At 45.7% G+C, this 27,564-nt stretch overlaps 1 protein-coding gene across 2 annotated transcripts in view; it reads left to right on the top strand.

Annotated features, from left to right (window-relative positions):
- WDR17 (WD repeat domain 17) overlaps positions 1-27,564 on the top strand; it is a 953,840-nt gene that overhangs the window by 199,383 nt on the left and 726,893 nt on the right. For both annotated transcript variants that reach the window (XM_078677682.1, XM_078677683.1), the window contains exon 7: positions 24,250-24,437. In XM_078677682.1, the coding sequence (XP_078533808.1) occupies positions 24,250-24,437 (188 nt within the window). The remainder of the gene's footprint in view (positions 1-24,249; positions 24,438-27,564) is intronic.

Consider the following 27,564-nt stretch of genomic DNA (forward strand, 5'->3'; position numbering starts at 1 on the left):
GACGGACGCCGCCGAATCCAGCTCGACATCGTGAGTAACGGCTCCAGTGTCCCGCTTCCTCGACGCCGGCCGCCGGGCCCGATCGACGCCAGCAACAACGCCAGTGAGTAGTGAGTTCGGCTCCAGCTCCAAGTGACCTCGTGTCTGCACCGCTGCTGATCGCATCGACTTCGAGCCCTCTCGACGCCGTGAGCGCTGCTCACTCTTGCAACATCGACATCAACGACGCCGTATCCTGCTTCATCTCGTGAGCGCTGCTCCCGCCTAACTTCGGTCGACGCCGCTGCAGATCGCCCCGCCTCCGAGGCCCGATCGACGCCGAAGACGCGACGCCGGGCATCTCGACGCCGCTGATCATCGAGTGCTTCACTTTTCCAAGGTACTGTGTTGTTGGGGTCTGTGCGACTCCGGGCTCGACGTAGCGCTCCTCGCGGTCGACGCCGAACCTTTGGATTAACTTTGCCTCGACGTCGTGTGACTCCCGTGTGGGTTACATTGTTGCCAAGAACTGTGTTTTAAAGAAGAAGAGTTGCTTTTGATACTAAAGACTGTGTGCTAAGAAGAAACTACGCTTGAACTATTATTTTTCCTTCCAAGAGTATTTATTAAGATTGTGGTATATTTTTGTCGTTATTTGGTCTTGTGCTAAGCCTTATATAAAAATCCTTATTTTTATAATACTACTGTGTTGTGTCCATTTGTAGTGTATTCACTTTATTACTGTATGTGGTCATAAATGCTTAACGCACTGCCTCTGAGATAAGCCTGTCTGCTTTGCCAAGCTACCAAGGGGGTGAGCAGGGGTTATCTAAGTGTGTGATCCCCTTGCCCTGACTAGAAAAGGTGTGTCCCTATTTGTCAGAAGTGTATACCTCTGCCAACTAGAGACAGCCGCTTCTAACAGAGGTTGTTAGAATTGGGGGTCTCTAGTTGGCACAGGTAGGTACTTGTGACAAATAGGAACCCTCTCCTCTAGTCAGAGTAAGGGGGATTACACTCCTAAAATAACCCCTGCTCACCCCCTTGGTAGCTTGGCACGAGCAGCAAGGCTTTATCTCAGAGGCGTAAGTTAAGCATTTGTGACCACATACAGTAACTCAGTGACAACACTACAAATGGACACCACACAAGGTTTTGTATAAAAAATTAGTATATTTTATATAGAGTTACTGTAAGACCTATAAACGACAAAAAGGAATCCACAGTACTATTAGATTTCAAGAGTTATGGTTAAAAGGCTTAATTCAAGGTTCTGTGCGAGTCGGTAGCCTGGTCCGGCTCGCCTTGTTGAAAATAACACAGAGTCTGGCAAATCCAGCGGACCGCAACGGTACGGGCCCACTCAAATGTCAACAGACTCAGTTACAGTACCTTTTACTTGAGGTGGCCGGCACGGATGTGCTGGCCGGTTCCGGTGTTCGTCGCTGTGCAGAAAGGAAGCGTTGCAGGACGCATTGTCCCTCGATGCGGTGCAGGCAGCGGCCCATTGACAGAGTCGGTGGATCCAAGGCTTGCGTTGCAGGGTGAGACGGTACTTCGATGCGGTGCTAGCAGCTTGCGGTGCGACGACAGAGCCGGAGTCCGGGAGCTGGCGTCAATCAGTCCAGACAGAGGTGCGAGTAGGGCGGCGCATCGCGAAACGTGCGAGGCGGTGCCCAACTCTGGTGTGGTCACAGGACTCGGAGTCAACAGCAGGGACCGCTTCTGTCAGACCAGTATGAGTCAGTGTAGCGTGGCCTAGAACATCGCGGTGTCCACCAGTCGCGGTGCAGGCTACAGCTCAGTGACGGCGTCAGGATGGAGTCAGTGAGCTCAGAGCTTGCGTTGTTCGAGGCGGACGTTGCTTGATGCGGTGCATACAGGACACCGGGCCGGTCGTGAGAGTCGTTCACAGCTCCCTGCCTCTGTAGCCACTGAAACAACGTTTTCATCAGCAATTCACAAAGGCTGGTGAAGTCCACTGGTCCTGGGACTTCGGTCAGGGGGCAAGCTCTCTTCCAAGCCCTTGGAGATCTTTTGCACAAATTGAAAGTAAAGTCCACAAAGTTCTTTCTCCTCTCTTCGGCAGTCAGGCAACCACTGCAGGCCAATCCCCCAAGCAGCACTTCAGCTTGGGAATAGTCTCTCCTCAGTTTCTTCAGGTTCCTTCTCCTCAGCAGAGGTTTTGTCATGTAAGTCCAGAAGTGATCTAATTTCATAGGATCAGGGTCCCAATACTTATACCCCCAAATCCTTTGTTCTCTGAGGGAAGAGGGGCCTGTGCCCAGTTCAAGCCAGTTCTGAAGCACTCTGTTTATCAGACTTCTCCTTTCCTTTCACAGTGCAGGGCAGGCACGTCAGACACCCCACAGGAGGTGGAGCCAACATTGTGGAAGGCAAGTAAAGTCCTGGAGCACTTTGTTCACAGTCTTTCTTCTCTTCTTTCAGTGTGCAGGGCAGAGACTTCAGACGCACCACAGGGGGTGGAGCCAGCACTGTGGGGGGCGGGCACAGTCCTATTCAAGTCCCAGGTGCAACTCCTCTCTCCCATCTAGATGCAGATCTCTCTATTCACCACTGGGCTGACTCATTCTGTCTCCTGGAATCCCCCAGCCCTGTCACTCAAAAAAAACAGACGAAGGAATACACAACCTCGCAGAGGCAGGCTCAGCTAGTTAGGCAAGCAAATACCTACTTTCTAAAAGTGGTATTTGCAAGCACAGAATATTAAAATAAACTCCACTAAAAGATGTATTGTATTATTCTGAGTCCAGGCATACTAAACTCGAATTTCTACCATGTTCTCTGAGTCTGTTAAGATTATAAATATGTAATAATCTAGTAGCCCATTCTGGCCTATGGAGAACAGGTAGCCTTGTAATAGTGAAAAACGAAAATGGCTGTAATTCACTATCAGGACATGCCACACACATCAGGGCATGTTCTACCTTATACTTACAATGCACCCTGCCCTTGGGCCTACCATAGGGGTGACTAATATGAAGACAAGGGAAGGTTTAGGGTGTGGCAAGTAGGTGCACTTGCCCAGTCAGCATGACAGTACCAGACTGCACGCAGGCTCTGCAATGGAAGACCTTAGACACCTTTTACAAGGCCGCTTCTGTGGGTGGCACAACCAGTGCTGCAAGCCCACTAGCAGCAGTTGGATTTACACGCCCTGGGCACACTCAGTGCACTGTACTAGGGTCTGACAAGTAAACCAAATATCCAATAATGGAACCACTAATCAATATATCAATTTACAGTAGGGAGCACTCACACTGTGGCACTGGACAGCAGTGGCACAGTGCCCAAAGCATCTAACACCAGCAAAAACACCTGAGGCCACAGCAAAAATGGAAGGAAGACCCACGCCAATGGTGCCAGGTCTAACAGAGGTCATATTCATAGCACCCAAGAGGATAGATCTAATACCATTCCTGTGGCACCTCCTGTAAAAAAAGAGAAAGCAGTGCAGGGAGGCATGCCGTTCCTGCGGACAATATTGTCAAGGAAAACCATATCCCTATAACACTACATTCATCCCACGTCTTCTCAATGTACACAGACATGAAGTTGATCTCCCTCTCAGAAACAACTTACTTGAGTGGGCAGTGCTTCAGAATATGCTAATAAGGCCATGATTCTGAGTGGGGGAATTTCTGTACAAAACAGCAGCTTCAGTTTGCCTCGTTGTTTGGTCTCAACAGGGAAGCCTAACTCAGTCTTATTAAGAATATTTTGCACATGCAGTGGCTTTCCAGATGGCTTGTCCTGAATAGCCCAGTTTGATGAACCTACCTCTGGTCTCGCGTACCTGAGGTCTCGCCTCTGTGCAATGCTTGCGTTGTGGCACCTTTCTTTGGGCATTGCAAAAGTGTGCCTTGCATGGGCCCTAACTCCCCTACAGATACTGGGATCCCACAGATATGGAGGATGCTTAGACTTTGATCAGTAGCAGGTGTATATAAATCTGAACTATTTTTATCTTGGTCCCTAAATGTTTAATTAAAGCATTTTCGAATTACCAATTTGGAGTCACAATTAGAGAATGTGGAAGGATAAACAAACATATCATGTCAGCACAGGTTGGGTTATGAATATGTTTCTCAGCGGGTTGAATTTTTAGAATATTTTGTTTTCTGTTGTCTCAGCATTAGGGCAGGTTGTTTCATGCCCCAGTCCCAGGTATGTGAAGTCCCTGTAACATTATTGCCTGTAAACTGCTGGTGTGATTTTGCCTTCAGCACCTGATGTAATCCCAGATTGCAAGTGAGTTCGTAATAGCGAGTGAGTTATTTAGGTCCACGAGACCCGCAAAGCTTATGTGTCTTGCATAACAGCCTTGAAACAACTCTTCACTCCATAGTACGCATAAAGTCTGATGGGCTCAAACCATTTTAGGTCCGATCCCAATCTGGCTTCTCTTTTTCAGACCAGTTGTAACTGTTTTCATGTGCAGGCTATCATAACTGTTATTTAAGTAAACATGGTGAAATAGCGCAAGAGTTTTGACCATGGCCACCCCATACTGTGTGGCATTTATTGACATATGAAGCTGAATACAGGCTGTGTTTTTCACTATATTTGGTGGAACAAAAGAGTGGGGTTGGAAAGTTCACTGAAACTTCTGAATTTGCACCGTTTCAGTCAAACTTGTTGTAGGTTTAATCGAACCACAACACTCCTTGATGACCTCACTACCTCTTGCAAATTCACAGACATCTTCAACTCATAATTGGAATCTTGGGCATTTATTAGCCCTAGGGCATGCCCTGTTCTGGAAAGGAGTTGCAAGTCTTTTACTACATTATCAAGCTGTTAATATCTGTAGCTTGATGTTTGTTAAATATAACATATAAGTAAATATATTTTTTCATAAGGACTACAGCAGTTGGTGCATTCTTTTGAGACTGCATGATGGATGGTGGATTATTCTTAATGAACTGTAAAAATACTAGTTAGTACCTCACCTATATCTGACTCATTTGAAGGTTGTGACTGAGGAAAACCAGATCTAGGAGGTTAGGCACAACTACCAGTAAAGAGGGGAAACTTTGGATGGTACAGCATATAGGTAGACAGATGTCCTACTGTATCTTGGTGACTTTGAGCCATGGAGTTTTTGGTTTTGAAAGTGGACCATGTAAACAGTAAGCCATGGAACACAGGCAGTGTTTGCTTATGTTAGACATGCATAAGGTAGGTTGAGGTCTTCTGTTGATTTTTGTTTTTCAGAATTTCTTATTCCAGAGCCTAGTATAAGAATTCTTCATATACATTCTGAAAAGTTTTTTATTAATGTTGGCCAACCAACGTATGTACCTAGCCAAGAGCAATGACAATAGATGTAAGTGTCGGAAAACTTCACAGGTTGTTCCTTTAGGTTTGATTCTGGAATCAACAGCCCTGGAAGGATTTCTGGCCAGTGTCTTATACCCGATATGATGCAATCTCAGTCACATTTCTTTTCAAATCGCTGAAGGAGTTAACTAAATGGATTGGCCAAAAAAAAAATAGAAATTAGCATCCCAAGTGAAAGAATACACTTCTGAGCTGTGTAAAATGTACTTTCTGTCTCTGTAAACAGAATGTCATGATATATACTGCCACAGATGTTTGATTAGGCGGCCTAATCTATTACCGACTAAAGGTTTTCAGTTTTTTTTTAATATCCTACTTTTTTCTCCTAAAGTCCAGCAGAAATCCATTACACACATCAACTGCTTGGTTTGAAGGAAGGCAGCCCCCCCCCAAGTGTGGCCTACCTCAATTTACGTTTTGCTACCTAGTTTGGGTTCTCTGAGCAAAACAACCTTGATGGTGTTTAAGCCTGCTCCCTTTTGTTAAAAAACTCCTGAGACCTTCCTGTACAGTGAATAGTGAACCTATGAATATTGTTTTAAGATTATTTTGCTTCCTAGTAGGTAGATAGTGCAGTGTTTTGTGGGCTGAGCTATAAATACATATCTCTTAGGACCAAACGAGTCTAGAACTGCTGCATTTAGTGGTCTCTGCAATCAATGTAGGAAGTATCCTTGTAACCTTAGTCAGTTTCCATTTACAAAAACCAGTGTTGATTGTACCAGTACCAGAACTGCCTGGGCTCTTGTGCATTCACTCTAGACAGTCATTCTAAGGGAGTTGAAGTGTGCCTTGCATATCCTGACAGCCCATGACCAGGCTGATGGGACTTCCTGGGCTAGATTAGTGGGAGGAGTAGTTACCGATACTGAATAGTGTTGTGCCTGTTCTCACACAAAGCTGTCTCCACCCCTCTGTAGTGTGTCTGGAGCCGGGACTGGGAAAGGCAGGGAGTTGTACACTACAAGACTTTACTTTGAAGTTTGCCTAAGTATTGGACCTCTGACACCCCAAAATCAAAATGTGTTTCTGCCATGAAGAAGATCTGGATGTTGTAGGAGGTTCTGGCACTCTGCCTGTTGCTTTACTTTGCTGGCCTGCTGCTTGCTGCTTTTGTCCTCGGAGTGAAAGGACTGGCATTTGCTTTCTACATCCTGCTTCCAAAGTTCTCTAAGAGATTGTGTGTGCTTTCAAACAGTTAAGAAGTCTCAGGGCCATCGAAGACTTCACCTAATAGTGAATGGGCTCTACTATTGAGAGGCCTGACTTCGCAAGTAGTGACAAATCCAATTCCTGGGCCCTTGGAAGTGACACCTGGTCATATAAAGAGAAAATCCACTCATCAACCTCTAGCAACTGTTTTGTCGACGCATCCCTGCACAAGATCAATGCATCACTGCTGCCTGCACCGAAGCATGGTTCCCGATTGCCACTTCGACCATGGCTTTCACCACAGGCCCCAACTTGCCCTAACAATGCATCAGAAAAATTGCAGCAGCATGAGTCCCCAGCACTGTTTCACTGGTGTTTGTGACAGCTACTCTGACTACAGTCCAGCACCTAGTTGCCGGCTGTGAGCCTGCTTCATCGCTGCTGCACCGACGCAGCATGTGTAGATTTTTGACGCATTGTCTATCAACACTGATTCTTTATCGATGCTGCATCACAATATGGAACCGAGGCCCTTGTCCGGAAACCAACGTATCTCCTCCCCTTTCAGTAAGGAACTGACACATCACCTCACCTGCCTAGCAGTAAGAAACCAACGCATTACCCCTCCTGGCAATAAGGAACCGATGCTTCGCTTTGCTTTTCCGGCGCCTCATCTCCCCTGCGCCTTGCACCGTCTTAGATTTTGTGACGCATCCATAGTACTTTGTGCTAAAAATAATGCATCGATTGATTTCTATGGACTAAACTTGCTTAATCTTTTAAAAGATAAATCTTGACTTGTGTATGTTGGATTTTTTATGTCTTGTTTTATTCAGTTAAATATTGGGTATTTTCTAAACTGGTATGGATTCCTTTTGTAGTATTTTCATTATTTTACTGTGTTTGTGCAAATACTTTACACATTGCCTCTATAATAAGCCAGACTGCTCGTACGAAGCTACCAAGGGGGTGAGCAGGGATTATCTTAGCTGTGTTACTCACTTACCCTGACCAGAGTGAGGGTCCCTACTTGTACAGCGTGAAAACCACTGCCAACTAGAGGCCCCATTTCTCACATGCTTCATACTTTTTTCTATTGATTGATTTTCCTAGTTTTTTTTTCACTAGCAGGAAGGTTGAGAATGGCTGTTTGTGGCAAGTACTTTGGGTTTGTCAGTGGGCTTTTTTCAAGAGATGGTGAGTGATTGATTGGTTTAGGTTACAAGGACAAATGCTTTTCCTAGTGTTACATTAATGAGTTTTGTGATGCTGAAATGAGCATTGTGAAAAATTCCTTATTCCAATATGATGTTTCATTTCACTACGCGCTTGGTGAAATCGTGAGTAGAAATATCAGTGTTATATTGTTTGATTATACAGTTGCATATTTTATTCAGCATAAACACTGTATGAATACATTTAATTATAGTCCTGGCAGATAGATTGATAGCATAATAGGTGCATTTGAAAAACACAAGAGACCCTAAGATGTTTGCTTGGCACTATTGACAGATAACAGATGTTTAATGTTACCCAACTCCCGGATACTCATTTAATCAATATCAAAAGTATGAAAGGCTGAGCGAACCCGCTACAATTGTAACCTGTGACTTTGGAATCAAACACAGAACCCTGGAGTGGATGCAGTATCAATTTGTGCCACCAGAACCCAATTTCTATTGTATCTAACAGTGTTTCAGGCATGTGATATTCTGTAGGGTGAGCTACAATTCTTTAAAAGTACAAAAGCACAAAACGAAGTACAGAAGGAGGGTGGGCTCTGGGTTAGACCCCTTCTTCCATCTGCTTTACTCCAGTTGTTCTTGGTTTGCTACTGTATCGATGGATTTCCTTTTACTCATGCTTAAATACTTAAAATATTTGCAATTTCAGATACAAAACATTAAAATAGCTGTACAACAGTGTATTATAAGTTGTTTTGAGCCTAATAAAAAATCAAAGCACCTCAAAAGAGTATGACAAGTTTAAAAAGAGTAGTCCAAAGTAACTCAAATTCACAGGCATAGTTAGATGCTCAAATGTTCCGGAATTTAGTTTCTTATCCGCCAACTTCAGAAATGTCACAAAATGTGTGTTTAGCATTGGATGGTTGTCCATCAAAGGCTATTGTATGTCGTAGATGGTTACATGGTCTTGTTTGTGTTCCCATTAGGTTTAGCTTAGGGGGGATTAAACAGTCCTTTTATGAAACTGTATATGTGACATAATTTGTATCAAGTAGGGATAGCCAGGTTGTTTTCCTTGATGTATTTGCTTTGCTGACGCATGATTTGAATTAGTGATTTACACCCTTGCATATTCATTTACCTTACTTTGCTTTCATGACATGTTGGAATTACATGTATTTTGTCCGCAAACATATACACACTCATAGGCTTTCTTAATGCTGCAACGAAAACACTGATCCTTTGTCAAAAGTATCAACTATGTAATATTTTACAGAGTATGACTTTTAAGATCACCACTTACAATGAAAACTTCATCTTCTGATTGCTATTTAGGGCACTCTTCTTTGAATGGATAGCTTATCACTTCTAATGATTCTATTCAGCATAGGGGTCCGTTTTAGGTAGAGCATCAGCGCGCATGCGCTGCCTGCAAGACATGTTGTAGTCAGTATACTGTGTGAAGTCCCGCCTGCTGCTTACCATAGGCTAACTTCTGCTTCAGTCTTCTTTGCTGGCTTCTTATTGGTTGGTGCTCCCCATACATCACTTCCATTGTATGCAGGGAACACCGACCAATTACAGTTTTGTTACGCTATAGGCTTTTATTTGTTCTGTTTAGGGACAACTTTTATTTTAAATTGTGGCACCATGGCACCCAGTTTCACCATGGTGGTGCATCACCATGCACATACATTAAATATGGAAAGACGCGCGGCGCCCACTTTTTAAAATTTTAATTGTGTTCTCCCTGGGTATACAAAATGAGGCTCTAGAGAAAACCAGGGTTATCTCCAGTACCTGGAGGGTTGAGAAGATCCTAAGTCGGAGTCAAACCTCCCATGTCAAAACATTAAACCACAAAAATTACTTAGTGTTAGGTGTGAGGATGGATGTCTAACTTCACCCAAAAGTGAGGAAAGGAGGCAATTCCTTTTTGTTTAGTTACCCTGACACACCCTAGTGGTGTCATGCTTCATCATCGGGTCACCCCGATGACTACAAGTTGGGGTGGGCTCAACCACAGTGTTGGGAGCTCTTTACGATAGGTGAAGACCAGGGGGATTTAAAGATAAAATACCTCTGACAGATCCTCGGTTTCACTTTATTCTTGGGTCTGTCAGGGTCGTAAAGGTCCTGGACTTTCTTCAGGGCATAGGTGAACCACCCTGGGGGGGCAGGAGGGGGAGTTCCCTAACCTATCAGTATTTTGAAGGATAGAGTAGCTGCTCCTTTTGTGTGTGACAGACAATTAATCTGTCATGCGTGGTTATCCATCTGTGGAAAGAAGAAAGACAGACAACACACAACATTATATGAGCATGTAACGGAGTTTCCTTCATGTTACTTCCCAATTCAGTGCATAGGTTGAGACCAAAGCATGCCAAGCGGTAGTGCACTAACATATCTAGGATCTCTTCCAACGTGTGCCACTCACATCCTTCTCTGTACAGCCACGACAGGCAGTGGGAGTACCTGCAGGGCGGTGACGTGGGGAGGGGGAGGGGCAGGGTCGGGGGTAGTAATGTATGGATTACGGAGTTTTAAAGGTAAGTAAACATTTAAATAAATAAAATTAATTTTGTTGCGCGCACTGCATCGCATTTGGGGATGCAGTGCACTCAACGAAATTCGTTGTATTTATTTAAATGTTTATTTACCTGGGAAGCTCAGTAATCCATACATTACTAGAACCCCCAACCCTGCCCCTCCCCCTCCCCACGTCACCGCCCTGCAGGTACTCCCACTGCCGGCCGTGACTGTCTCTGTAACACACAAATTCTACGTGGCAGGTATATGTGTTGTGGAGAATTTGCTCGCAAACTGTCATTAACTGCATGCCAGTGCATGTACATGTCAAAGTATAAAATACAGCGTGACAATCCCTTCAAACAGACCTGTCATCTTTCAACGTGAGGTTTGATTAAAAACTTTTTTTATCAATGCGCTCATGTTAGTGATAAACGTATTGCCATGCAATCATAAAAAACACACTCTCTTAACCAAACTTTGGAGAGATATTGTATCTCAGGGGATGCTTGAGGTTAAATGACCAAGAGAACGTTTTTTACCTCAGTTCGACGGTAAAGTGATCCGTAAAAAAATCTGTTATGCTATGCTGATATACTCAGTACTCACTCCGTCAAGGGTCCTGAATCGCCCGATCACCTATTTGGGTCCATTCCCCGGCTTTTGCAAAGTTGTGCCGGGTGCCGGTGTATAAGTACACCCGTACGGAGCGGGAACTGTTGTCAAGTGAGAGCGTCGTCCTGACGTCGCGATACAGGCTATGATTTCTGGGAAATGTAGTTTGTCAAGTTAGGAATGGTGCTATGATAGAGACTGTTCCTATCTAGGTATGTGCTGTTCTGTATCAATAACGTTTTTGGCGCATATATGACATTTATAAGTTCCTTTCCTTATGGTGTGGTATTAAAGTGTCACCTTAGCACGCAGGGAGTTTGCAGTTAATCAAGGTAATGCTGGCAATTCAAATGATGAATTATAGAAGGACGGGCCGTAAAGGACCATGAAAATGCCCTTTGGTGTAGTGCTTAAAATAGCATATAGACGCGCAGGGAGTGTGCAGTAGATGAAAAGTAGTGCTGGCCGTTCAAGTGGTGGAATATAGAAGGAAGGGACCGACAATGGCTAGGCGAATGTCCGTGACCTGGCCCTCCCAATATACATCAATGTTGCGTATCTACAGGCAAGATGCTATTTGTAATGCGAATCTCTTGCACACACTTACATTTGTACATAGTGGTGTGTAAGTAAATAATTTTTTCAGTTGACTCCATGGTATGGAGTTGTTCAAGCCATTTTCATGTGTTTTTAAACGGTATACCCACGGTTAAGATTACTGGTGCCATTCACTTTCTCAATGTTTGTCCACCTAATCTCTGTGTCTTATTGTTGTTACTCTTTGTAATGTGCTGTGAGTTTTGTTGCTGTTGTCGCATGTCGTATTGTGCTTTTGTGTTCGCTGATGCGAACTTTCACTTTATGGCTTGTCTTACGTATATAGGATAGATTGCATGGACATTTAATCAAATAAACTACTGATTCAGAAAAACAGTTAGTTTGTGTTCTTTGTTCTCAAGGCGATTGTAGGCCCAGGCTAAGGCTTTTGGCATGTTCTGTGAAAGGGTACGCTACACATGACCCACATGGATAATGCCCTATGACTGATGGAGTGTTCCATAGTGTCAGCTGACTGACGGTTTTTGTTTTGACTGTGTCCGTTTGAACCAGTGTATCTCTCAAGATTGTGTTTCTTTTGAAGGAAAACAGTGTTTTTTCATGAGGCAGTTTGTTAGATGTCAGTATAGACCATGTTTTGTTGATTATTTTTTCACATCATTGGACGAGGAGTTATAGGTGGTAACACAGATGAGTTGATCTGGTTGGGTTTTCTTGTGGGTCTCTAGTAGAGCTTCCCTAGGAGTGTTAAGTGCTCTTTTTTTGGCTCTTTCTATAATCTTCTTCGGGTATTTCTACAGTTTTGCTACGCTGTAGGCTTTTATTTGTTCTGTTTAGGGACTACTTTCATTTTGCATTGTGGCACCACGACACCCAGTTTCACCATGGTGGTGCATCACCATGCACATACATTAAATATGGATGGCCGTGCGGTGCCCACTTTTTTAAATTTTAATTGTTTTCTTCCTGGCCCTGCTCTTGAAATGTAGCACGACGCGTGCTTTGATTGTTTCCTGCCTCGCGCCCAGTTTCACCATAGTGGTGCATCACCATGCACATACATTAAATATGCACGGGAGCACGGTGCCCGCTTATTTTATTTTAATTGTTTCCTCACTCTAGGTGACCCACGTCTGGGCATACCCTTCCACATAGGGTCCCTTGCTCACTAATCCACTGGAGTCAAGCTATCCTGGCTGAAGACGGCTGATAGCCAGAAACCGGTCCTAGGATGCTTGGTTCCGGTCCAAGGAAGACATGGCTTGGCAGTTCGGGCTGGAATGTTCCCATGAGGCACAGTGTCAAGACTGATTTGCATATGGCCATGTCTGAACTGGGGTGGCTTGGTGAGCAAAATAACGATGGATTAAACCCAGATCTGTGACTGGGGGTGAATGTTTTGCCATTGTGCAATATTCCGTCCATCATCTTGTGTGGTTTGCATTAACAATCAGGGCACAAGTCCTAAAAAAGAAGTGGGGGGACGCTCCAAGTTAGATGGTGTCGCAGGAAGTGAAGTCACGACAGGAAGTGACGTCACGAAAGATAGTCCCCTCTTATTACAGGGAGACTCGCTTCACTTGGGGGGCCACTGCAGCACAGGCAACACATTCACAAGAGCAGCATGCATCATTCTATCAGAATTTTGCAATTTACAGAGGGGTTGAACTATGTCCTGATAGGCGTTCCTTGTCGAGTTTTCAAGCTGTTAAAACATTGAAAGATACGAGAATTGAGTCCATATGTACCAACCCATATTGTATTTTTGTCCTCCACGCTCTTTATGTAGCATTGTTACCGTCTGTACGGCTCCGAAAGTAAGGGCTTTCACTGCCAGGCACTTTGGGATCCATTACAGGATTTGAACGCAGTTGCGCGACATTTAACATTAACTGCATCTGTTACTTCTTGATTACTCCAACCCGCTCACAAGGCTGCACTTCTTAACGGGACCGGCAGGGGGGAGGGCGTCCACCCGGTAAAGTAAGTTCGGGGACGCCGTCCACCCACGTGGTACCCCGACTCGAGCCCTGGCCTGCTAATAAAAAACTGAATTCATGTTTCTTGAGAAGTGCCTGGTGCCACACTAAGCTGCAGTGTGCCCTGCACACCGTATCTTCCATTAAGGGGCTTCTAGGCAGCTACAGCCTGCAAGCCCAACTGCACAGAGGCCAGAATACGTCACTTTAAGAGGGGCGGCCAAGCAGCAAGGCTTTATGTTTCTCTCTTTTTTGCTCCGGATCAAAGTCTGATGAGGTCCACAAAAACGAGTCCTCGTGGCCCCAAGTGAAACTACTAGTTTAACTCAAACTCAAACACATGGTTGGAAAATATAAAACAATAAACTATATGCTTTTACTTTGTGGTTTTCGTAGGATTGGACATGTTTTGACTTTTTGCAAAATGATGTACTATTTTGTTTTCATTTTGTATGCAGTGCTAACAAGTACTGCATTCCACTGCATTTATTTATATTGTATAGCAAATACGGGTCCCACACAATACCAATTTGCCTGCGACTGGAAATGAGGAATTCCTGCTACCGTCAGGCTCTGCGAGGCAAACTCAATTAAATACATTAGCCGTTTCATAAAATGCCTACGTGCCCTGCATTGTGTGAAGACGGCATTATTTGACAGGACCACTAATAAAATTATCAAATGCTACTTTATTACGGTAAGAAAACTAAACTCCAAACCTAAATTATGAAAGTTATTTCACCCTGTGCTCGGCAAATCACAATTCTGACAATTATGGATAATACGTTCAAGGCCCCATTTCTTCCTTCTCCAAAATGAGATTTCATGCGGGAACCTCGGTATTCATAAAGGCAAAGCTAAAAAGAGTGAAAATAAACAGAAAAGATAAATTGTAAGTTGAAAACAAATGTAGGCCAACCCACTGGATACAGTGAAAAATCGAGCTTTTTCTCTCGCCATCAAACAATGGAAAACCAAGGAGCAAACTGTTAAGTATTCAAAAGGTATATATGGTCATTAACAATGCAGCAATGACACATTCAATGAGACACACTCGCACAAAGCTAATACTCTTTTTGACTTTAAGTGACAGGTATTACTAGAAAAGCAACTCAACTATTATCGACCTCTCAATGATAAATGGGTGAGCTGACTCTCTGAGATATGACTCACACACTGCTGCACATGCTCTCCACTCACCAAGCTACGACATGGAACCTCCAATGCCACAGACGTTTTGTTCCCCTCCTCACCACAAGGGCCAATATTGTACAGAATAATAGATTGTCCTAACCTCGCTTTGCCATCACACCGCGGCATACCCAACAATTTGCGCTTTCATGTACACTAAGGTTACTGCAACGCTATTGTTCACACTGTACACTGCAAACTGCTGCCTCAGGCTTCCTTGGAGAGAGAAATCTGACGCAAGCACTGCAAACCCGCAATAGGGGAGATGCATCTGTAAGGTCTGCCGTGGCACGGGCAGGCCTTCATGTAATTGCGCCAATGATCACTCGAAACTCGTGTATAGTTCTCTGGCGGGAAGACCCCGAGCGGTCTCCTACGGGTTTATTTATCCCCTCGGCGCGGGCCCGCCCCGAGGGGTGTGTGGATGCATGAACATACTGATACAAATTATAGTAGCACCCGAGTGGCACTCTACATCCCTCCTTTATTTTAGCTGACATCAGGATCACAGTCTTTATTATGGGGATGCACAGACAAAGTCTCTGAGTCTCTGACTGGGGCCGGGATTAGGCCGTAGATAGTACCGTTGGTTGCAGCCGCATGGGGACATTGTGACTTCAGGTGGACGCCCCGCAACATCTCTGCGGTCCTGGGGCGTATAGGGGGCTCCAGGTTGTTCTCTAGCCTCGGGGCTCTCCGGCCCGTGCCCTTCCGTAGCCGGACTCCCGACTGGAGATGACCCTGCAGAGTCTCTCGGTGGTGTTCCAGGGTGGTAGACCTCACTCTCGACATTGGCTTCTGGCTCAGAAGCTCTCTTGAAGCTGGAGACATTCCGAGTGACCAGTTGATTTCCTCTTCGGGCCGTCACCATCGTTCCATTGACCTTCTCAACAGTCCAGACCTCAGGCTCGTAGGGCGTCCGGAACTTCCACCCAGGGTGTCTGTCTTTGATCACCACCGAGTCGCCGACAGCAAGCGTTGGTACTGTCGCACGGCGCGCCTCACTCGCCTTCCGATTAGTTGTTGTCCTTCTCGCCTGAACTGCTTCATCATTCCTCGGTTCCGGGGCCCACTCCGGGCCTGCCGGTATGACGTCTCTTGGGGCTCGTTTGAATAATAGATGAGCTGGTGCACACTTCATGGTGCTATGTGGCCTTTGCCGATATGCCCCCAAAAACTGGTCCAGGGCAGTTTCGAGCTTTTCTCCATTGTCCACGGCAATGCGCAATGCGAGGTTCAGAGTCCTCATAAGTCTCTCCACCTCCCCATTGGCCTGGGGCCACAGATGGGTGATCTTTCGGTGTCGGATGGCGAGATTTTCTAGATATTCCTGAAACTCCCTGCCCTGAAAGGGTGGTCCATTATCCGACTTGACCTCAGCAGGGAGACCCATCAGCGCAAAGATCCAGTCCAGGGCTATTTTCACTTGTGGAAAGGCTGTTGACGTTAGGACTTCCACAATCGGGAATTTGGAGTACGAGTCAACGACTACCATCATGTGACGGCCATTCGGAAAGCTTCCGAAGTCCACGCTCAGGTGTGTCCATGGGGCCGTGCATGGCTCTTCCGTGATCATGGGTGCGGGCGCAGGGTCTCCACCGGTGATGGTGCAGGCATGGCATGACCTCACCATCTCATCGACCATTGAGTCCATGGCTGGAAACCAGACCTTGTATCTCAGCCTCGCTTTGGTCTTGGCTGTCCCTTGATGTCCCACGTGGGCCAACTCGAGAATTCTCTTCTGCAGGCCTTCAGGCACCACGATTAGGTGACCTCTCAGGACAACGCCATCGTCCCCCACGCTCAACTCATGCCTCACTTGCCATAGTTGCTGTCGCGCATGATTGACTTCCAGCCGGAGTGTACGGGCCCCATCCATGAAGTGCGCCCAGCTGTTTTCCTGCAAAGCTTCCTTGACCCTGGACAGGGTGTCGTCTTCTAACGTGGCTTGACCTATCTCAGCCAATGTCATTGCTTTTGGGACAGGCGGACTGCGAGGTCATGTGGACGAAAGCCTCAATGCCTTGAGCGGCATCTGGTACATGTCTGGAGCTACTTGATTCCGGATGACGGGAGAGATGGGCCCCTGGGCGAAACACGACTTTGAAGTGGTAGCCTTGCAGTTGCACCGCCCATCGTTCGATGCGCGGGGGAGCCAGCCTGGTGGAACCTGCGAATAAGGGTATCAGCGGCTTATGGTCGGTGACCACAGTGAATTCTTGGCCGCACAGGTACAGGTGGAAGTGCAAACACGCCCATTTGATAGCCAGCGCCTCGCGCTCAATCTGTGCATAGCGCGTCTCGGTGTCGGTCAGTGCCTTGCTGGCGTACGCAACCGGCTTCCACACCTCAGCCCCATGTTCTTGTAGGAGCACTGCTCCTAGTCCGACCGGACTTGCGTCGACGATCAGTTCCGTTTTGCGTTGGGGCTGGAAGTAGGCCATCACCGTCTTGTCGAGCAGGCTGGCCTTGATGTTCTTGAATGCTTTATTCGCAGCACCGACCATTTCCACTTCCTGTCTTGGCGCGTGAGGGCTCTCAGGGGCTCGGACATGGCCGCCAGATTCGGGATGAATCGGCCACAGTAGGTGGCCATGCCCAGGAAGCTCCTCACCTCGGTGGGGTTCCGTGGGGTGCTCGCTGCCTGCATCGCCTCAGCCTTCTTTGGATCTACCTTGAGTCCTTCTCGCGTGAATATGTACCCGAAGAAGTCTATGCTTTCTTGATAGAAGGAGCATTTGGATTTATGTAAGGTCAGATCGCTGTCCTCTAGCCACTGCAGCGTCACTCTCAGATGTGCATGATGCTCCTCGAGGGTGTTTGAGTACCCCAGAATGTCGTCACTGAGGTTGATGTGTTTGAAAAAAAGCAATTAGGAACTAATGTTAGAAGCAATGGACAGAGACGGACTAGTGACAGCACAAACTATAGTTAGACAAAAAGCATGATACAAAATTATTTTATTAAATATACATTATGGTAAAAAGCACAATTGTCATTTGGATGTACATGGTTATTATGTGCATGCCTTCATTATATATGTGACTTATTATCTACATATACAGACTTATATAGTCAGATCCTATACATATTTCTTAATGGTGTTGCTTGAAGTGGGATCTATGCGAAGGCTTATTGTAAAGATATTTATACATTAAAACATGGCTGAATATATCATCATTCGGGATGAATCGGCCACAGTAGGTGGCCATGCCCAGGAAGCTCCTCACCTCGGTGGGGTTCCGTGGGGTGCTCGCTGCCTGCATCGCCTCAGCCTTCTTTGGATCTACCTTGAGTCCTTCTCGCGTGAATATGTACCCGAAGAAGTCTATGCTTTCTTGATAGAAGGAGCATTTGGATTTATGTAAGGTCAGATCGCTGTCCTCTAGCCACTGCAGCGTCACTCTCAGATGTGCATGATGCTCCTCGAGGGTGTTTGAGTACCCCAGAATGTCGTCACTGAGGTTGATGACGCCGCTTAGCCCCGACAGCACCTCACGAATTGCGTTCTGGAAAACCTCATCCGCGGAGGACACCCCGAAGCTGAGTCGTCGGTAGCGGCGTAGCCCCACATGGGTCAAGAAGGTGGTTATATATCGACTCTCCGGTTCCAACTCTAGCTGGTGGTAGCCTGCATTCAGATCGAGCTTGGAGAACCACTTTGCGCCATTTAGGTCAGCTACTATGTCGTCCATGGTCGGGGTGATATGCCGCTCCCGCTTTACTGCCGTATTAGGCAACCGCATGTCGACACAGAGTCGAATCGCTCCGGGTTGCTTGGGCCTAGGGGCAACGACTAAAGGAGACACCCACGGGGTGGGCCCGGACACCTTCTCTATCACTCCTAGCTCTTCCAATTTTCGTAGTTCCTCCTCCACCTGCGGTCTGAGATTGAAGGGCACTCGCCGGTGCCGAAGGGCTATAGGCCGTACTGATGTGTCGATATGTAGTCGGAACTTCTTCCCTTTTAGTCTTCCCAATCCTTGGAAGAGCTCCAGAAAGTCATTCAGCAGAGCCTCTGCGTGTGACTCGTGGACTTGGTTTGCAAAGAAGACGAGTTCTAGATCTTCTGCTGTGTGGCAACTGAGCAGGGTCCCCTTTTTGCCTTCCGTCACGTGGAATTTTGCCTTTGTGGAGTTCTTCCCGCTCACGATAGTTGTTTGGATGACCCCTCGCAGCGGCCGGGGGTCAGTGCCTCATTACGTGTAGATTCTTGCACTAGAGGGTGCAAGTGCAGGTTTTGGCGAGAGCATTTCGTACTGTTCCGAGTTCATTACATTTACCGATGCTCCTGTGTCTATTAGCGCCTGGATGTTGGTGCTATCTATGGTAACTGAGCACATTGGTGGGGGACGTCTCTTGGTGCCAGCCCTGTTGACATATGAAATGACAAACACCTCCTCGTCATCGTCATCTTCATACATAGGGCGTCTTCCTTGTGCTTGATCATCTGGTGGTGGCACATGTTCATCGAGCGATAATTGACGGACTCGCTGCGACATGCTTCTGGCCCTGGGTGCTGTTGCTCGAAATCGTCCTCCCCGGCATACTTTGGCGTAATGATTTGGTCGCCCGCAGCGGGAGCATATCTTTCCTTTAGCTCCGCACGTGCCGTCCGCGTGGTGGTTTTCACCGCAGTATCCACATTGGCTCCTTTGCGCGGGTCTAGGTGCTTGGCGCGGTGGCTAGGGCCTCCTCTGGATGGCGTCCACTTTTTCTTCCTTGATCGGCAGGAGTCTGGTAGTCGGCGGGGTAGTAGGGCTGCTTCCATCACTTCCACCCGGGCCTCAGACAGTTCGTGGGACCGGGCCAGGACTAGGATTTCGTCGAGGGGAATGCCCGTCTGACGTAGTATCAATTTTCTCAGTAACTTGGATCGGCATCCCACCATGATCTGGTTTCTGATCTCTTCTCTTGGCTCTCTGAAAGGGCGCGTGCTAGCCAGCCGGCGGAGCCTGGCGTAGAACATGTCTACGGACTCTGATTCCGTCTGCCAGGCCCTCCTGAATTTGAATTTTTTGAAGTCGTTGTTGAGTTGTGGATCAAAATGGGCGTTTAGCGCATTGACCGCTGCGTCATAGTCGTCGTCTTCTCCGGTGTTTGGAAGAGATTCAAAGAGATCGTAGATTTCCTCTCCCCCATAGTAGATGAGAAGCGACCTCTTTACTGTTCCGTCCGTTTCACGTGTCCCTTTGAAATAGTGGTTGAGTCTCCCCACCCAGGCCTTCCATCTGGGGGCCGCAGTCGCCGGGTCGGCAGATTCGCTGAAGGGGGGCAGGGGAGCCACTGCTGTGTGGGTGTTCGTCGGTGGTGGGAGCCTTTGTGCCGCTCCTTGGTCCCCTCCCACTCCCTGCTGAGTGGGTGCCGCCGCTGACGCTGCTGGCGCCGCTGCCGTTGCTGCCGGCGCTTGGACGCTCATGGCGGCGCTGTGATTCGATAGACCGTCGCCCTAGGGTGGCTTGTGTCCGCGGCTGGCTTTTCCTCTTCTGTCGCCGCTCACCCACTGTGTGGTGCAGGCCTTTGTGTTCTCCTGCACATGTAGGTGGTGCCTCACGGTCACGCCGGGCCCTGTGCACCGCTGCGTGCGATTGCGATAGTGGTCCCGCTCTTGGCCCGTTGCCTTGTTTCCCACTGAAATTCCGTTTGATTGCCCCACCTCTATGGTTCCAGGTGGTTTTGCCAATGCTCAGTTTTTTGGGTTTTTTTGTCCTGTTGTTTTCTTCAAACAGGTGACGCGGGCGTGCGTGTGCACCCGGTGTGGTCCCGATACTTTTCGCGCCTCCAGCGCTCAGGTCCAGCACGTGGGAGCCGTGATCGGCGTCGCCGGGAGAGGGTGCAGGCACCGTGTAGGGCAGCAGTAGAAGGGGTTTGTGTGGGCGCACTACTATTTGTTGGTAGTTTGTAATGGTTGTATGGTGCTCCGAGGTATCACTCTCCGATGAAAAGTGTATCAAATAACTCTAAATATCAATCAATGATATAGATTGGAGTCTTTTCCTTGTTGAAACTTGTAATGTTTATTGCATCTTGTTGTCATCACAAAGATGTCAAATTCATAATTATTTTCTGTGTTTCATGATTAAACGTTTATACATTCCCAATGCATTTCGGCAATAAACATGCCTTCTTCCAGGGGATGTTTCTGTGTTTGAGTCGCGCAGCTTATTCATGGAAGCCTCTATGACGTTGGAGTTCTATATCATTGATTATCTTGAAGTAACCTTCTCTAATAGAAGGACTCATTGGAGCCCGGGACACACACCCCATATCTATGGGGGTGCAACCTTTAGAGACCGTGTAGGGCAGCGTCAGCAGGGGTCTTTGACGCGTTGTGCGTCGTCGTCAGTGGCCGCTCGCAGCCTAGCAGGCCTCTGCAGCGCGTCTCAGGGGCAGTGTTGCCGAGGACGCTCGAGGAGCAGGTGAGCTTCAGCGAGGGGGGGGGGCGCACAACGGTCCCGGTGCGGGGGAGGGGATCGCGCGTCGCTCTCACCCCTATCTTTAGCGATGATGCCGGGAGCCCACCAGCTGAAGGCGATCCCCGTTGTGGGAAACGCGTGGGAAGGCTCAACCGGTCAGCGAGCAGCGGCAGGTCGTCTTGGGCCGCGCTGGGGCTCGCACGCCTCCGCCACACGTCGCTCGCACCGGAGCATGGCAGTCTCGGGTGGGCACCGCGCGCTGCAGATAAGGGCAGGCACACGTGGAGTGGTACCGGCCTGGTCGGCAGTGTAAGGTCTGCCGTGGCACGGGCAGGCCTTCATGTAATTGCACCAATGATCACTCGACACTCGTGTATAGTTCTCTGGCGGGAAGACCCCGAGCGGTCTCCCACGGTCTCCCACGGGTTTATTTATCCCCTCGGTGCGGGCCCGTCCCGAGGGGTGTGTGGATGCATGAACAGACTGATACAAATTATAGTAGCGCCCGAGTGGCACTCTACAGCATCCAGTCGAATTTTGGGCAATGCTGCAGAAATAAACACACAGACACTGAGAGAAGGCGTGCAGGGACAGGTCCTCACCAGTACCGAGGTATTAAATACACAGACAGTTGGGCAATGAATGCATCAACAGGAATTCACAGATAGGCTAAGGCAACACGTAACTAGCCCTTGCATCTCGTGCTTTTGTCACACAGTTTTTTCTGTGTTTCTGGTGAGCAATTGAGTAGCCAGCAAATTAAAATGCCCCCCACTTTGAAACAAACCTCTGAGTGTGCAAAGAAAGTAAGCCTTCCTATGATAGTATCCTTCTCCCTTGCATCTACTCATTTGTCCATCCACCCTGCCACCTGTCCACCCATCCATCATCCTTTCACATTCCCATCCATAGTTTCATTATTTTAGCCAGCTACTAAAATTACACCCATCCATCTGTTCACATATTGATCAATCATGTTACCCATCCATCCACCTTCTTGCTTTTCCGTGCGTCCATCCATCGAACATTCACTTCACATGTAGATCTGTCATCCTTTTACTCTTCCCGCCATTGATATTTTTACTCTTCTGTCCACTTCTCTATTCCTCCATCAATAATGAATAAATAAAATGCACTGTCATTTACAATGCCAATAGCTCAAACTCTCGCAAATGCGAGACCTATTCCATTGTAAATGCTTGTTTATTATTCTTAAAAAAAAGTACATGCATGCAATTTTATGAATACATCATTCTTTTTCTTCGACATGACTTCATTTTTTTTATTTCAGGCTATGCATTTTAAGCAGCAAGCATTGCAATTTGCATGCTTTAATAATAACGAGTACATGTACGTGTAAGTCTAGAAAATGATTTAATAACGCAGATCCATAATTATCAACCAAAAATATTAATATGTGTCCTAGTGGTGAATATGCTAAATGTTCAATCTAAAAATGAGTCCATAAAAAAGGAGCACACACAGGTGCACATTATGAACAAGCACTTGAATAATGCGACGTTCATGCTGCAAATAAGATGTATAGAAAATATTTTGAGCAAGACTGTGTATTTCCTTACTTTGTGACGTTCCGTAAGTCATAGAACCTGTTGTCAAATGCCTGAAAGACACTATCTTCAGACTAAACCCTGGCGGAATTTTTGATTCCGCTCCCAAAATTGGAGGAATTTGCCAATTCTGTGTTACTTTTTTAACATGGAGTTTCGGCCAAATCCCGCCAATCGTCACATGGTAAAATGTTTTCTTTTTCAAGCAACACAAGGACAACAGGACAACGTGAGTCTCCAGCAAAGGAGCTGCAGAGAATGAGCGAGATTTGACATCCCCATGCACGATTTCCAATCGCTAGGAAGCCTTTTGGGTCTATTTTCTAACACAAGTGGTCGCAGGGCGGTCGCAGTCAGAGGGCTGCCTCTGGAGCAGATATTCTACTTGAGCGGCAGCAAAATCAACTCGAAGGGTTGTGCTCTCTTGCGCACCACGTTCACGCAGATTTTTCAGCACAGAACATGCTACTAATGCTAAATCACAGAGCAAGCAGTACAACATGCATTTTCATTTTTTCCCTCCAATAACAGAACTTGGCTTAATTCCACGGAGTTTTTACGTATCTCTGCAGAATTCAGCAGAGTGAATTCTGCGAGTTCAACCCACCCCTGCTTCCATAGCACTATGGTTTCAGTCTCAGGCATTGTGCTTCCGAATGCAACACCCAGCAACATCTGGCCATTATAACAAATAGTACCCGCCCTGAAAACTGTCTAGACCTATTGGCTTTACTAATGTTTGTTCCTGTATCCAAGCATGTGTTTAGTATTTACATTTCAATAGGATCATGGGTGGGGAAAGAAGTGGGAGAACCTCTCCTGTCCATTAAGATTAGCATATGCCTTAAAGCAAAATGGGTATTTTTCAAATAGGTAAAAAGGATGCAGTATGTTTACTCTGGCTTTTTCTGTTTCTGATTTGATATCTCATTTCACTTCAAGCAGGCTATGGTTGTGAAAAGTCTGCATACAAGTCAAAAGGAGTTTTCGAAGATTTGTATAAGCCCTCTGCTCTGATGAATGCGTTTAGACTGGCTCACCAAGGCCTGCTTGAAAAAGTTGAAAATAATCTCCATTTGGTTTCTCGTTGATTTTTGGGACTTCACAGAATTTGCTGGGATTATTCCTGGATGTCTGTATCAGTCATAGATTTCCGGGAGTATGTTTTCTTCTAATGTGTAGAATGGCTACCAAAATAACATATCATAACCCAACTTGACAAGTAAAATACGCTGACCATCAATAGCTGTGCTACTTTATCCGTCTGTCACCTGTCACATTTTGTCTCTTTGGCAGAAGCCTATGTTTTATAGCAAAACAGTGCCACTTTCCATAAAAAGAAGCTTATTTTCTGTATGGAATTGGTAATAATGCTGCTCACGTGTTGAGATTTCATTTTCAAAGCATAGTTTCTAAAATTGGTAACATGATTTGTTATGTATTATAAGTAACAATATTTGCATTCATATCGTCCTCAAAAGTATGCACTACAGCAAACAAATTCATGCAAAATGGTTTTTAGTATGTTCTGTAAAGTTATAATTGTACTGTGTTGTGTTTTCATTTTTCTTTATATAACATTTTTCATTTCAATATTTGTAGTGGTTTCAGCTTTTTAAAACTGTAAAATGGTCGAAGACCTTTGAAATTTAGTTTATGCTATAATATATTACACATTTACCAATAATATGTTTTATATTTTTATATAAAGCTTTTTCAGCACACTCTCCAACCAAAAACCATCACACATCTTCTACTAGTGAGGCTGTTCCACCTCCAACGCTAACTCAGAACCAGGCCTTCTCGCTTCCCCCTGGCCACGCTGTCTGCTGTTTCATGGATGGGGGCGTGGGGCTTTATGATATGGGAGCCAAAAAGTGGGATTTTTTGAGGGATCTGGTAAGTTTGTATCTTGTTTATATTGAGCTCACCACAAATATGGACTCAATACATAAATAACCCAGCACCACCTTTCCTATATTCCTCACCTCATTCAAACTTTACTGTAACATTTCAGTCTTAGCATCATTAACCTGGCAGTTTAATTACATATGTAATCTGGTGTGCATGAATATATTTTTATAACTTGTTTTGGGCATTTAGCAATCAATGCTGAGTAGATGGACTTGTACATCCTAAACTTTTGCCTAGTCCATTGCATTTGTCTGTGATTTTCTTTGAGTATCATTTTGAATCTTTTTTAATGTTTGTCCGAAATGTCCTAATCTTCAGTTACAGATAAAATACAGCACATTTCCTTATATGCCACCTTTGGACATTGAGTTTTAATTGACCATATTTCGTTCATAAAACTGTGCCAGAACTTTTCATCGTGAATGTTTTTCAGCACATAGCCTCATATGCCTATTAATGCCCAAAACCTATATACTAATATGTATGCTGATGCAAGAACATTCTATACTTATGCACTTAAAAAGTTTCAGCTCATTTCGACTCATATGTGTGATCACTTTTCTTAAATGTGTGCATATACATTATTTAGAACACAAAATTCAATATTTTGTGCTTGGCTTTGAATTTCGTATTTTGTTCCTCATTTATACTGTTTGACTAATATGCCTTGCACTGCCTTGCAGTGCCTTGCAATGTTATCAGACATTTCCTGTCTATTGTTGGGTGGGGGGGGGGGGTGCTGTAAAAATGTTTTGTACTGAGGTCCCATCAACCTTTTCTTCAGACTTGTAGAGTGTCGCTTGAGTGTCAGGATGAGGCACTGGAATGCCACATTACTTGCTCAGTAAGAGTTATAATTTTAGACCTTGAAACATATCTTCCACAGGCTCTGTTGCCTCACTTGTCTCTTACCTCCTACACCATTCCTTTTCTCCTGCTTGGTATCTGATGTGGCTTCACAACTCTGTGTTACTTCACTTTAACTTGGTTCACTGTCCTTTGGGTGCGCTCTCCAGTTTCCACCCTCTCCTGCCTCCATCTGCAACACTGAAGACAGTGATGATCAATTTCAATTGGTTCAGGTTGTGTGATTCCCCTTCTTTACTTCTGAGACAAACGTTTTGTTCCATACAGTGCCTCGAATTGAGCATCCCTGACCTGACTGAAAATTACATGACTCTCTCCAAAAGGACATGTTTAAATCTGCTTCATCACTGGCCTTCTACTTTTGGAGTTCATGCCCTCTGAACGTTCTTGAATTTCTAAATTGGATTTGGAAGCGAAACCAGCAGTACCAGGTGAGTGGTTATTTATTTTCATAGTACCACTCACCAGGAAACCTGATCTTTCTGCACATTGCCTCATGAACATCATGGATGAGTCTTTTGGACCACAAGTTGCCAAAAATTACTCTTTCCAGTGACAATCAGGCTAAGAAACTGTTCTAGTCCAAAGGCACTCTTGCAGCCTATGACTAGCAGGCCTGGTATTGACTTACCTTCTTCAGCAAATTCAGTGGGACAGTCCATGATTCGCAAATGAGGTGCATCCAGATGTATATTTATTTGATATATTTGTAAAGCACTGTACCACATAGCCAAGTTCATAGCACAAGATCTGTCAGAAGTAAAGGATTTCATTTCCAAGAAATAGTCCTTTTAAGAGTCAATCAACAGAACTTTCAGGGGTTTGCCAAGCTGCAGAGGCAAAGTCTTGTCCTTCATAGGGCTCTATCTCCTATTAGGAATCCATGGTGCTCCCGGTGACAACTGGGAAGGCATAGAGTGCCTCTCTGAAAAGCGTGTTTAAAGGTTTCTTTTGAATCAAATAAAATTTTCTTTCCTTGTCGAGCTCCAAAGTTTTGTGCCTCGGGTGTGAGCTTGATTAATAAGTATGATTTACTTTGCTAGATATGAGGTCGGGGCTGAGACTAGGTGGTGGTGTTAACTTTTGTAGTTACTTTGGGCCCGGCATCCGCTTCCTTAACCCGATAATTTGAAAATCATTCAAAGAAGTTTGAACGTAATTTTGGGGCCATTGGGAGATAGTTAAGATCCTTGGAAGCTGGACTGATATGATCAGAACTCTTCAGACTTAGGCAAAGTCGCTCTGCTTCATCTTATATGTACTTTATTTAGAGGTTGTCCTTGTGCACTCTGTGACATAGTCTCTCTTCACGTGCTATTTTCCAGTGTGGAACTATGGCATCGCATGATTCTATGTTTGCCAGTTTGCCCAGCCTGACGATGGATAGGGTTGTTCAATAAAGTCTCTCTTAGACTTATCATTTATGTCTCCTTGGTACATTCTTACACTGGCGACGATCGCGTACTGAGGGACAAGGAGAACAACTAATCAACCCCAACATCATTATTATGCTTTGAAGAAGAAGAAGTAAGGATTTCTGAAGCGGCAGGAGAAGACGAGGCATCATCTTACTTGACCAGTGTTTGGTGTCAAGAGGTCAAGGAAGGCGGCGCGGAGCGGCAGAGACGCGTTTGGGAGCAGGCAGGCTAAAGTAGGGGGGAAAGGGGGAGTGAAGAGAAAGAGAGACAGCCTCTGTTCAGAAGTGTAGCTGCTTCCTCATCAATGGTCCTTTAGGGTTCTCTGGAATTCGCACCTAAAAAGAAGGCATAATATAACATGCAACCAAATTTACACAATGTACCTAATGCCTGTTCTTGAATATACTAAAATGTTCTTACCCATAAGACCTAGGCTATAGCTCCTCTCTCAATTGGAAGTTAGTAGTCATATAACAGTTCCTGCATAAAACACAATGACAGTCAGTAAACTCTATAACCAAAATTGAGCTCCCACTGATCCTCTAATGTTTTTCTTATTGCCTGATACTGTTATATAAACTGACTTGTTTTGCTTCAACTGAAATCTCTGGGTACTGTGGAGTTTTAAGATATCACCCCTATTATGAATTGACCCTTGCTATGAGTAAACTTGAACTGAGAACGGTAATAGTCTTAATAACAAAAGTTCTGCTCAATGCATTGAGCGAATTAAATTTGCTTCTCACAGGTTCTGCATTCCGGCTTCCTACCGTTGAATGTCGACAAAACACCTTCCAAGTTGCCTTCACTCGGACACGACTTTTCTA

Source organism: Lissotriton helveticus, chromosome 2_1 (genome assembly GCF_964261635.1).
Source record: "Lissotriton helveticus chromosome 2_1, aLisHel1.1, whole genome shotgun sequence".
In the NCBI taxonomy this organism is placed as follows: domain Eukaryota; kingdom Metazoa; phylum Chordata; class Amphibia; order Caudata; family Salamandridae; genus Lissotriton; species Lissotriton helveticus.